Below are 13900 nucleotides of genomic sequence, written 5' to 3' on the forward strand. Positions count from 1 at the left end.
TCAACTTCACAACATGTATATCTCACAAAAATTATACAAGTAAAACACTTAAGTCTTCAACTTAAATTATTGCTTGTTTACATATAAACTGGATTTTATGTACCTTACAAAACGTCCTCGTAGTCCACACTGCTTTAAAATAATCAGAAACACACGATAGTGGTGAAGTCTGTAGTGATATCTGCTATAGGTTTTACAGGAATTGTTATTTTCCCAGCTAGGGGGATGGGAACCAGAAATTATCATGCTTTAAAGCAGGTATCTTGAGCTTTTTGATATTATGCACCAATTCCGCCACTACCATAATCAGTACATGCATAACCATCGAACTTTGCTGTTCAGCATCCAGTAACTGGCCGTCCAGATTGCTGGAAACACACCTATGGAAATAAAGGGGTAACCTGTTTGGTTTTTTTTTTTCCATTAGAAAGAAGAGGAAGATGACAGAGGTCAGGAGAGCCAGGTGAAAAAAAATCAGGATTTGCTGTGATTGTTAGGAATTTAATTAAATAAGAATGTAACCAACTTGTATTTTTGGATCCATGACTTGCATTACAAACATTACCACAAAACCCAACCGAAACGCCCCTTATAAACAGCCCTCTCACAGGGGAATTTTCATCTGTTTTACAACTTTAACCCCATTCAAAATTGGTCTGTGTAGTTTTCTGCATCGGTTCATCTTCTCTGACTTGTCAGTGGACCGCGCTCGTTGGAGGTCTCTGTATGTACCAGACATTGCTTCTGCACCCTCCTCCACGCCTCCTCTCCGCCCCAAAATGCAGGCCTTAGTCTAAAACACCAGTTTTCAGACGGAACTGAATCCTTTGCACCGACTGAATAAGCCAGGGAAAACAAAGCAAAAAAAAACCCAAAAAACAACCCCAAGGTCTAGAACTAAACAGAAACAGAACAAGAGCATGGTTGTTTTTCCTTAAATACATACATTTAAATACATTCAATCTGACATGGTTTTATGAAAATTGCCTGTCAACATTTACTTCGCAGGAGAGATCTAAGTTGCACTAAGGTGAATGCAGTGAACAGACTGAGCGACTGTCTGTACGCTAGCTTCAGACTGTCAAAGAAGAGGCCGCTCTTCGGCAACGACCGCCCGGCTCCCCTCGGGAAGGACGGGCTGAGTCCTGTCGGCCGGCGCCGGCAGCTCAGCTGGGTCACGACAAACAGACGCAGCTCTTCAAACCGGTAAGGATTTGGGGCCGTAAAAGCCCAGTCAGCTGAAGAAAGGAGCAACCGAATCACCCGCAGGGTCAGCAATATTTCTGCAAAAAAAGAGAAATTGGGAGAAAAAACAAATGAGTTCTTCCTTCGGCGACAGCAAAGATGGGTAGGTGAATGAGAGCTAGGTGCTGGACTGCAGCATCCACCGTCGATCGTACGTTGGTGTATTATTGTAAACCTGGAAATCAACTTGAATTCATAAAGCTAGACTTTTCTTTGTGCACACGGATACAACCGACCTGCGATTTAATTCCACTGGTATAAGCGGGGGTTTAATTTCACTGCATTCTTAGGTCCTTAATTCATTCCAATTGTCATGGACATTGTAACAACTCAGGACCATCTGCCTGTCATAGACCCCAGCTCAAGGCACAGCAATACAGTTCAAGAATAGTCTCCTATTTGGAGTATGTGCAAAATCTCCCTGTGCTACTGCTGTATCAGTCTCAAAGGAAACAACTGCCTTGGTTCACTTTCTCCTCCAAGAATCGTAATAAAAATGGGAATAAATAAGTAAAAAAAGATTCAGCTACTGAATCCTAGAGAAGTTCTTTACCTCATACTTATTACCCTTGCAGTGTCTTTACACAAACAGAATACAAACTGGTTTCAGCTGAGTTGATTATCTTGTACTTTCTTATTTAAAAAAAACCCCTCAGGATGTGGTTTTGACAGTTGTTTTAAGGCCATCCCTTCCAGTGACTGCAATCTGTGCCTCTCCGCCTTCCTCCCCTTGCAAACTCCCGCTCCCGTGGGGCTCTGTGGTCAGTCAGGTCAGAGCCAATCCAGCCAAAACCCATTTTTCTCCTCCCCTGGGGGTGCTTTTCACTCGCATCCTGTGGCTCTTTGCTCGCAGCCTCCTGCCGTGCATGAGGAAGGGCCTGTTCACTCTGGGTGCTGGCAGTGGGCAGCTTTTTTGCTAGCCCATGTGCACGCTGCTAGGCTGCCTTCTGGAAGCTGTCTACACCATGCTTTGGACTTTACCGCACTTTCCTCCGCCATCACAGAAGGCCTAGAAATGCATCTCTATCGCCAAATAAAGTCAGCATCAAGAAGCATCTCATGACTCAGGAAAGCAAGGTCCTATGTTTTGTACAGCTGCTATTCCCAGCCCAGCTGGTGCAGCTGGAGCTCTTTGGGGGTGACCAGCCATGACCATGGTCCACAGGTCACCACAGTGAGTCCTGCTCCTCCTCGCTTCATCACAGCACAGAGACACCACATTCGCATCCGTCAAATCCCGACTAATACGGACAAGCTAAAGTTTGGCTCTTCTCCCTGACACACTGCGAGGCAGTTTGGGGACCCTCTTAGCGCTTTTTGGTCGTACAGTGTGGAACAGAAGTGAAAATCCAAAGATGTCCTTATTTTCAGAGTGGACGTTTAGCAAACGGAGCTATCTACAGCGATGCTAAATAAATGCTTCCAATATAGCAGTGATCTGAAAAAAATCATGCACTGTAAATATTTTTTTTTTAAATAATTCAACAAAGATTTGAGTCACAGTGTGATAAAATATATAAAGGAGGGAATAAGACAAAGAAGGCGCAAGTGTACCTCAAGAAAAACATTCCCCCACTCTTTTTTATTTGGTTATAACCAAAGCAAATAGGACTTTAAAGAAATATGTCAAATCACTATTTCCAGGCTGATAGTGAATGTGGGAAAAATTGCTCAGAATAACTTCCATGGCTGATGTATGAAACTTCAGAGTAAAGAAGTAATCTGAAAACCCTGAAGATCATTGACTGTAAGATTACTGCTATACTCTATTAACCTAAAATGGACACCCCTCACAAAAACTCAGCTACATACAGTATTCTTCAGACATTTACTTTTAAATAGGAGCAGGTTAAAAATTTTCTTTTACCACATGATATTATTTAATATAAATTTGTTCCAAAAATGGCAAAATAATATATTAAACTATTTTCAGCTCTACAAATGAAGGGTACTTAGCGCCTTGAAAGAGCGAGAAAATTCTCTGTCCTCTAGTTACTTTAAAAACAGCTTCTCTGATAAACATCAGTAGCATCCTTGCAAGTCTTAAGCTGTAGAAGTTTTATCCTTAACGTGTTAAAACAAAGTGAAACAACATAAAGCAAACCAAGTAAAACAGCAAATGCAGAGATCTGACATCCCTAGTGCTACTGATTTCAGCAACAGCATGTTATTTCCTGGTTGCTCAAACAGAACCAATCCCTTTTACATACAGTTGTTGAGATCAACTTTATGAAATATTGAAAAAAACCCTCAAATTTTTCAGATGAGTTTCTCAGTTTCTCATTTGTCAGATGAATTTCTCAGCTTTCCTACACTAAAACCACAACTGCCAAGGCATGAAGCACATTAATCCTCTCAGTTTTCTAATTACACAGCTTGAGCTTTAAGAAAAGGTTATGTAGGAGTAGTTTATAGCACGGACTCATGAAAATAGCAGCTACTTAACCTCCATTACAGTTCAAAGTTCAGTGAAAGGTATTAATAGTGCATATGAACCATCTACATTTTCCTTGTCAGTCAGAGCTACATTAGTAGAATTAAAGTAAAATCACAGAGTGCAGTCCAATGTACCCTTACAGAGCAATTCAAGAGGTTTTAACAAGTTACTTTTCTGCGGGTGAGACAAAAACTGCTCTCACGCACGGCCACTGTCCAGCTCACTGTCATGGCACCGACTCCATTATTTTAACCTAAAACCCCACAGACTCCCTGTCCCAAGTCCTGCCACTGCACAGTCTTCCCCGACTTCTCTCCACCCTCTCTTGTACCCTTTCTGTCACATCCACTCTCTTTTCCTTCTCTCTTCAACCGTTCTTTAAAATCTACCTCCTCTTTCCTCTTCTTCAGTCTCCTTCCCCCTCCACAGCCTTATTCCCTTTCTTTCCTCGGTGCTACCTGGTATTTTGTTCTCTGACAGTCTGGCTTCTCTCAGCATGTGATGTTTAACTGGTTGGGGAATGCACTAAGTAGGAAGATAACGCCTTGGTATATGACAGCTTCCGCTAAAGCAGAACATCCTACATCTCTTTATTGATCACCAAAGGGACCACGAAATGGTTGCAGAAGAGACTCTCTACACAATCATAGAATCATAGAATTGCCGAGGTTGGAAGGTACCTTTCAGATCATCGAGTCCAACCATCAGCCTAACTCTGACAAAAACCAGCACTAACTGTGTCTCTAAGCACTGTGTCTGCCCGTCTTTTAAATACCTCCAGGGATGGTGCCTCAACCACTTCCCTGGGCAGCCTGTTCCAATGTTTAATAACACTTTCAGTGTAAAAATTCTTCCTAATATCCAATTTAAAACCTCCCCTGGTGCAACTTGAGGCCGTTTCCTCTTGTCCTATCGCCTGTTACTTGGGAGAAGAGCCCGACCCCCGCCTCGCTACGACCTCCTTTCAGGTAGCTGTAGAGAGCGAGCTGTAGAGATCCTCCACTCTCGGAGACAGGCACTTGTTTGTCGATGTGAACGATGATGGTGCGAAAAGAATTGGCCTCCAGGAAGTTTTAAACACTTATGAGTGCAAGTAAAAGGATACAATAAAAGACACATACGGTTACTTTTCCTCAGTACTTTCACATTCTTCAATTTCGTTAAACTTGATGCATTTGCAGTCAGATTTTTTTTTTTTTTCATTTCCCTTCCAATTCCAATTTCTTTTCTCTAACAGAAAACTTTTAACTTTTGCTATTGGATTCGGCATAAGAAAAATCTGTTAATTTAACGGCACCTTTCTGATTTCAACACCGCGGCCAAGGCGATGACAGCAAACGATGGTGCAAGGGATGGACCTCAAGCCGGTTGTTGCCGTGACTCCAGGGGCAATAACGGGTTAGATCCGCCCATTTCGCGTACAACAAGGAGCTCGGGGAACGGCCGACTCAAAGCCTTAATTTTAACGCCTTCCCGTCCCCATCCTCTGGACCGGCAGAGCGGGGGAGGAGCGGCGGCACGCGGCAGCCGCTAGATGGCGCTTCCCGCGCGCGGCACCGGCCCTGCGTCCCTGGTGACGTCACAATGCACGCACAGGTTTGTGTGCGAGGCGGCGCAGCGGCGTCAGCGCCTCCCGCTCGGGCGGGTGGGCCGGCAGGGAAGAGGCTGCGCTGCAGTTCCAAACCACAGCAGGTCTCGGAATGCCGGGGTCTGGTGGAACAAACTTCATCTTCAACGAAGATTATTTCCATTAAGAAAAAAAAAAAAAACAACAAACCAAAAACCAGCCAAAAACCCAAACCCCAGCGCTGAGGAGGGGCACGTAAAAACCCACCTCCTCTACTTGGCCGCGTGCCAAGAGCTCCACAATGTCTTTTCCTTTAGTGCTGTTACTGTCTGGAATACAAATCGCTTTTCACCTAAGCAAATCACTAATTACCCTGTCGGTTGGAAATCTGTGTGAAAATCAGTTCAGTTCTACCGCTCTTCTCAGAAGCAGCACTGTACAGAAAGTAATAAATAATTCATGAGATTTTTTTTGCCCTAAGTATAATGCATCCAGAAGTGGAAAAACACTTAGGCAGGATGAAACATGAAGTGGGTTAAACATGCGGCAGTGCGAATATAAATCAACAGTAGGGCTTTCCCATCATCAGCAAATAGTCATGTAATTGCTCTGTAAAAAGCAAATACAACTATACTGTTAATTCAATAACGTATTCTGGTAATGTAAATGTATTTTGTATTATTCACTTCAGTAATGCTAGTGGGATGTAAACAAGCAACTTAATACAGATGTCACCAAAAGCAGAATTTAAAAAATTAACTGCAAAAAACTTAATTACTATTACCCTGGGTATTTTTAACTCTGTAAGTAAAAAGATACTGTATCCGTTCTATAATTCTAGACATTCATAGTTGCCTCTGTATGCCTAGGTATGTCATTTCTCACCCGTGTTGCATCTCCGTCCTGCTTTATCATATCCATTCCAGGCAGCTGGTTTGGAAAAAGATTGCCTCCCCTCATAGCAGGATCATTAACCTATTGGTAACAAGATATGAAGAAGAACAAATTAAAAAAATAGGTTGGGAAGAGGGGTGGGAATTAAAAAGAAGCATTAGAAACCACTACGCTACTTGCATATACCAGCATTCACTTTTGATATGATCTTGCAGTCGGGGAAGTGACTATATAGCTGAGCACCCTTCTTGTGCAGCGTGTGCTTGACTCGTATTATTCTGCTTCACAGTCAACAACAAAGATTTCATTCCTGATACTATGACCCTTGTGCATATTTTACAAAACAGGCTCCATAAATTAGGTCAGTATTATTTGAAGAGGACATGCCTGCTATGAAAGCCCTGAAACCAGAAACGCGTAACTGCTTTCCTAACCTCAATAACACACCGCTTTTCTGCTTGCAAACCACCACACAATTTTTTCAAAGCCTGATGAGATAACACGTAGGCTGAATTATACCAACTATTGACTTAGCTTTAATGACACTTTTCTACTTGTAAGGAAAGGGAGAAAGATAGCATTAAACAGGAAAACCTGCAGCTGCATGCTTTCCTAAAGGGATGGTCTCAACAGTTTTCAGAACACAGCCACGGGGAAGTACTGAAGCTGTGCGTTTCTGCACAACCAAAGGGTCTGTCATGCTTAGTTATGTGGAAAGAGTGGCTTGCCAAATTTACAGCATTGCTTGCTAAATCAAAGGATTAATCTCACTGTGTAGGAAACTGGTATAAAATACAAAACACAGCCCTTCAGCACGGTTCTGAAAGATTAGAAAATCCAGACTTCTTAGAAGTTTTACAGGGAAAGAAACCTTTTCCTAGGGAGCCTTTGTTGACTCAGTTCTGTTACTTCCCTCAGACTAGATGGATGTGCTGATAGTGAAGATACGCCCCTACAGATTTTGCTGGAAGGAAAAAGATGTTTTCTGTGTCACCTGCCCTTTAGGAGGCTCATGTTGCCAAGGAGAGGAGGTTCTGCCACTGCACTACCTCGCTTCAGCTACAGCAACCTGCTGCAGCAACGGGGGGGGACTGTCTTGCATGCACCACACCGAAGCCGTCTCATTTCAGGTCCTCCCGACTGCTGTTTCTGTTGCTATTCACCAGTTTTGCAAATCGTCGCAAAGCTAAATGCAATCACATGCAACCACCTAAAGAGGTGGTTTCAAATGCTGCCGGAGACAAGACTGCAGTTCAACAGGAAAGGTTAAAAACTTAAATATTTTTGCCATAGGAGTTTCAACTCTGAAGAAATTGATTGTTCAGCACTGCATGCCTTCCAGTGATGCTTTCTGCTTAATACAAATGGCCAGATTTTTAAACCTGAATCTGAAAATTTAAATCAGAAGGGAAGAGAACCACACTATTTTGTTCGGTAAGAAAGGAAGTAGACAGCTTCAGAGCTTTATCCACATGCATTTGACTAAGCAACAGAACCCATCTTTGGAAAAGTGTTTTCTGCTATTGACCAGCATTCATCGGAATGCACGGGCACAGATGCCTTTTCTGTTTGTTCAGCAGACAAAGGAAGGAAATAATAAAAGGCAGAAATAAAAAAATTTGTATACTGAATCAACAGCAGTTTTAGAGCAAAAAGATGAGTGCGTGATTTGCAGAGTTAGGACAGGTATGGAAAAGGAAGATGGTTCCAGGCTGCATGCCACAAAAGCAGCAAAGGCACCAGCGAAGTTCCTATCACAGAATCTCTTTGCTGGTGATGATGCAAGAATCCTGACTGGCACAGTAACAGATATAAAAAAACCCCACCATTTTGTTATATGAATACATTTTGCTTCCTAAGTTCCTGAAACAAAACACTCCACATTCACACAGTAACTTTTCTGACTGCAATAACAATTCAATCAGAAAAGTATGGAGAAGGATAAAGAAACGGAAGGGGTTTTATCATTTTCTGGAGACAGGTCAAGTGGTGTTATCAGATATGAAATCTGACTGAGACAGAAGATGTTTTACAGTTCCTTTGCAATTAAGCACATTAATACAGCCTTCTGCTAATAGAGCAGAATTACATACAAGGTGTCTAATAAGAGAAGTTTCCTACCACTCCAGAGCTCCTTTCATCCAGTATGCTGAACAAAATCAACACACTGTTTCAAGGTAACTCTGTGTAGATGCCATGATAATTTTGGCCTGGGAAGTCCTGCACCTGTGCAGATTAATAAACATTTACTCTGAGCGGACATCCAGATAGCGGTTTATTTCAAGCAAAAGCAAAGGCTTTTCTCTTGCATAGGTTTCAAATCGCTTCTCTGACAACTCCATAAGTAACATGGATCTGTGATGCAAAATAAATAACAGGCAAAAAAATATGGCAACGGTCCATTGTGCAAACAAGAAGACGATGAGGACAAGGAGACAGTAAGTTGTGTGAATGGTGCGACACTGGGAAGGTTTAGACTTTCTCGACGCCTGGGGAAGCTGTTTTGGACAGAAGGAACCTGCAAACCTGGCAGCCAGCGTTTCAGCATTCCTGGTATCAGCCTCCTAGAAGACACACTAGTAAGAGCAGCCTAGAAGCTTTAACGTAATTTTAAAGGAGAAGAGATGATAACGAGACAAGATCTGTACATAAACGAGTCTCTAAGCATCATAAATAGCAAGCCCAGGGGAAACACAAAATTTTGGAAAAATCTTCATTTTCTACTTGGCAATGCTTGGAGTCTAGGTAGTAAACAAGATAAGCTGGAGATAGACCAGTATGAGCTGATAAATGCCAAACTTAGTATTTTTGAGCTCTGGATATGTCTCTATGATCCCGTGTAATGCCACAAAGAGAGACAGAAGACACAGAGAATCTTCATGGTGACAGAGCCAAAACAACCTGTTTGGTACCAAAGATAATATACTTGCTTCTCACCAGGTAAATAAGCTGGCACAGCTTTCTAGTAACAAGTAATATATATTAATTCCAAAACCATCCAATAACATATGAAGTGTTTTTTTTTTTCAAAAGCTGGAACACATTCGTAGTATAACCACTGTTACTCACTGTGGTTTGAAAGAGATGAGCATGTGAAGTTACAATTATGTATTATGGAACAAAAAAATGGCAATGAATAAGTAAGCAAAAGTGTAGGTGAGAGTATAAAAAAAGCCAAAAGAATGAATGAAATGGCAACAGTCAGCAGAATTAAAGAAAACTTAGTCGTTTTGAAAACCACCAGTTACAAGAAAAAGTGTAGCACAGCCTAGGTCAATTGCTAAATAAAGATGCCAAATTGTAAAACAACATGCCCTGAACACAGAAAAAAACCACCCCAATTTTAGTATTAACATTTTTATTTATTCCTGTCTCTCAGAAAAGAAAATGTGAAGCAGCACAGCAAACATTCCTGAGGACTAAAAAGTACTGTCCTGTGGCCCAGAAATGGCCCCTCAGCTGCCAGCTGGCCACCCCTGACCTAGATGAAACATAAAACATTTGCAGAGTTTGCAGATGACACAGTGCTGGGGTGGTAAATCAGGAGGAAAACAGGTTACTGTTACAGAATGAGCCACAGCACTTAAGGAAAGTAATGCATTTTGGGAAAAAAGAACATAGTTTTCATCTATGTAGAATGCGCTGAGGAGGATTTGGGGATCATCGTAAGGGTTTTAGCATGTGCTCTCCAGTGCGACATTGTCACCACCAGAGCCAAGGCAACCCGTGGATCGAAAGAGAAATTACAAGCAGAACTTGACTCTACACAGCTTTGGTGCAGTCACTGTTAAATCACCGTCTCTGATTACTCTGTTCATGCTTCTAGAAGGAGGTTACAACAATGGAGTTTAGAGTAGATCCACAAAAGGGACTGATGAGGTGGATAAAGACCCTCAGCCTATTCAGCTTACTGGAAGTTAGATAAATGCTATCTTGAAAAAAGATCTTGTGGTCTAACAGGAAGGAAAAGCAGTGTGACAACTGTGCTGGTGGAAACAGTAGTCTGCATGGAAATACTTGAAATAAAACCAGATCTCTTTCTATAATGCACATTTCTCAATACAGGTTCCTGGGGAAAATTCTGTATCACGGGCATGCCGAGAAATCAGACTGGGATGTGACCTCCAAATCCCCACTACTTCTTTTTTGGTTTTACTATTGGAAACTAATAACAATAAAAACTGTCTTCTATAGTTGGGCGTAGCAACTGGGAATATCAGAGAAGGTGACAAATTTGGGAGTATCAAAATTACTTCAGGTCACCAGTATGTGGCAGCTGTAAAAGACAAATGTGATCTGGGGCTATATCTGTCAGAGTATTCCAAGAGAAATGGGGAAGAACTAGTGTTACGTACATGGCTCTGGTGCTTAGGAAATAGCGATTCAAACTGGAACAGGTGCGGAAAAGGAATTTAAAGCCTAGAAGAAGAGACTGAAACATTGTGGCTTGTTTAACTTACAATAAAAACCCCAAGAAACCCAAAACAAAACAATCCCACAACCTCAAACCAAGAAAAAAAATCATGTTGATAAAATGGCTTTCTAAAATACAAGAAGAGAAAAGAGCTGTTTAAGCTAAAGTACTTAAAATACTGTAAAAGTAAATACTCTGTTACCAAATTTAGGCTGGAAACAGGACATACATTAACAAGCCAGTAATACAACCAGCTTTAAAGTGGAATGCTGTGGTCTCAGAAAAAAGGTTTATGATATTGTCCACTATAGCAAGAGATGCTGCCTGAAGACACAAGAGGTACTTTCCTGCCAATATTTCTAAGAAAAGTCCCTAATTTCAAGTCTGTGTGTTGAACAAATGGGAGTTCAGCTCTGAAACAAACATATGAACCTGTTAATTAAGAGGACTTGCTTGTCAAAGACTTATTAATATACTGTATGAGTTTAATTGCAGGTCAACCAACAGAAATGTTATTTTCCTTATTTCAGATACCCTAAGTAACAGTCTCAAATAAAATCGAGTGCGTAAACCTTCTCTCAGCAGAAAAGAACAGGGCACTTACCTATTGATTTGGCAACCTATTTTATATGCACCACATTACAAGAAGTGTGGATTTTGTGCTTATGAAGGTGCCAGATTGATAGTTCTTGAAGTTGGCTGTCTATTGTCTGGTACTACACACACAGTGGCAGTAGAAGCATCTTCCACGCACTGCCCATGCCAGTCCTTCGCCTCTTACCTCTAGGAAAGGAAACAGCTGCCTGCCATTCAGTCCTAGCCTCCACTGCTGAGAAAATTAGCAAGGACACTGGTGACCTGCAACTGTGCTACAGAAACTTACCTACTGAGAACAGGAGCTAGACCAGCACGCGCTTTCCATGGAAGTCCAGGAGCAACTACATGTGCTAGCTAAGGTGGTGCTAGGTCAAAATGGGAAATTTAGATGCAAAGAGTGCTCTCTACCTCATCGTTCACCTTGGTTATCTGAGTGCAGAGCTAAAAACAAAGCCTTTTTAACATCATCATTTCTCAAGAAAACTAGTAAAAGAAATGTAATGGCTTACAGCAGTTACAGCCCAACGCAGCGGACCTGAAAAACTACTGAAAGTCACAGAAAATCCTCTCTGAAGTCCTTAAATTCTCACCTGCTCAGGACCCATGGAGGACAACCCTGATGTAGGCACAGAGGTCGCTGAGGTCATGCTGATCTGCCCTGTCATCTGGTTCATGTTGTTCATACCACTTGTGTTGGTTGCCATGGATACACTGATGTTCATGTTATTATTGTACATGCTGGTGCTTGCTTGCTGCCCAAAATGTGGTGGGGACTGTTGTGAAAACATGCTACAGCAAGGAATGGAAAAAGCAATGTGTCAGACTTAGAATGCTGAAGCCACTAAGAAACTACTCTCTTTTTAATATATCTTAAGCTAGAATTTGTATATACTCTCATTTATTCCAAGTTAAAAGGAAAAACTAGTTTTTCAGCTATATTAACATCTAAAGAATAGATTTTTCAAAATTTAAGGTCCCATGTCTGTGCACAAAAATGCATGCCTTTGCGTGTGAAACTATGGCAGAGTACAAATCTGTTATGTGTGTGCAGTAACAGCCAATTAGCTGCACAAATGGGCTTTGTTAAACGTGTTAACTAAGTTTGGGAAAGTAATTTTTGGAAGGAAAGGAAAACACCTTATTCTCCCTCCAGTGTTACCACAGCACAGGATTGTTGAGCTGAAATTGGATCTGATCTAATAAGCTTTGTTTTTGCAAAAGAGGTTGTTTGCACATATGAATACCAGATTTGCACATACAGTTATGGCAAGTGGGCTCACAAATATAGACATGCAATTGTGCAGAAATTGATTTACTAAATCTTAGCATCAAGTTTTGAAAATGTAACACTGTAAGAAACAACATAAAGTCTAAGACAATTACCCTCCGTGTTCCTTTAAGGCCATTTCAGAACAATTTATGGAGGAGTAACTCTGGAAGCTCTCATCCCAGTTTTTATTCAAAGTGCTTTCTGGGTAGTATGTTTCTTCCCGTTATGTTCAAAATCATGTGAGAGACTTTTCTATATTTCTTAAAATGCACTTCACTATTTACACATCAGTCTTTTCTACTCTTTGAGCATAATCCAACAGTCAATGGAGTATTTCTTACTGACAGCGTGTCCGTTTAGAGGATCTGCATTAGACTGACATACTGTGGAAGGGCTGCTGTGTGTCGGATGGCACACAGTAAGCCCCTCCGTATCAATGGCTGACTTTTACTTCCCTGCGAAGCACTGCTCCCACAGCTGAAGAAATCTTTCAGGGTTAATGCTCAACCTTGCACTTGGGTATGCCATTAGGCTACTGCCGCGCACTGTGAGAGTTGGTGGAGTGCAACGGCATTCTGGGCACAGGACCAAACTCGGAAAATCCCACCATTCTCTTCCTTCCAATTCCACGTCTTTTCAGGCCACCTAACCCCATTTTTAAGTTGTTATCTGGATGGCTGAAACAGTACACTACAGATCATTGTGAATACTCAGTGGCTTGTGTAAACGCATTTGACATGTCTCTGCTGTAGAGCTGCAGTTCAGCAAGCCAACCACTAGCCTTATCGAGCTGTCCCTGCTGCCACTTCAGCAGAAGCCACAACAGCAGTAGGTATGTCTCCTGCAAATGCTTCAGGAAGACAGTGAGGAAGAGTCAGGGACAAGGATGAGGATGAGAGACAAATCAGTTGCTTGAAGGGGAACCTGGATCAGCCTCATCATGGAAATACTGTTTTTCCGGGTTTATTAGATCTTTGTCAACCAGTGGGAAAACTGTCTGTTGCTGGTCTGGGATAGTAAGAGCAGCCTGAGAACTTCAAGATGACAAAAGCACTGTGCTAGAAGACAACTGTGTGCACCCCAGTGTCAAGTGATACAGGCTGGACACCAACCTGATAGCTCCTCCTGTCTTGCAGTGAAAAGCACAGATCGTTGCCATCTGGAAGCTCGCTGCTGCCTACTGATAACGTTCAACACCCAACCCACTCAATGTGGACAGACTGATTATTAGAGCGGTACCAACTGGGGCAGGGGCCTCAACTGAAAAGGTGACTGCATGCACGAGGCATGCTACAATGCTCTCGGAGAATGACAGTTAATATGCTGACTCCCAGTATGTGCAAGCACTAATGGACTGAACCTGGTTGCACTCCGGCGTTTTGAAGTGGGAAGTGATATCCAGTCACTGCAATTCCTGAGCGGTAGGGAATGGCTCAGCTGGTCCGTCCGTGTGGAAAGCAGCATGGTGGCACATCA

General features: G+C 42.1%; 1 protein-coding gene across 3 annotated transcripts in view; it reads right to left on the minus strand.

Annotated features, from left to right (window-relative positions):
* Window positions 1–420: 420 nt before the first annotated feature.
* Window positions 421–13900, minus strand: part of NCOA2 (nuclear receptor coactivator 2) — a 194462-nt gene continuing 180982 nt past the window's right edge. For all 3 annotated transcript variants that reach the window (XM_074577248.1, XM_074577247.1, XM_074577249.1), the window contains 3 exons: window positions 11745–11943; window positions 6135–6224; window positions 421–1283 (listed from right to left, as the gene is read on the minus strand). In XM_074577248.1, coding sequence (XP_074433349.1) covers window positions 1272–1283; window positions 6135–6224; window positions 11745–11943 — 301 coding nt within the window. In that variant the 3' untranslated portion in view covers window positions 421–1271. The remainder of the gene's footprint in view (window positions 1284–6134; window positions 6225–11744; window positions 11944–13900) is intronic.

This window comes from Larus michahellis, chromosome 2 (genome assembly GCF_964199755.1).
Source record: "Larus michahellis chromosome 2, bLarMic1.1, whole genome shotgun sequence".
NCBI lineage: Eukaryota > Metazoa > Chordata > Aves > Charadriiformes > Laridae > Larus > Larus michahellis.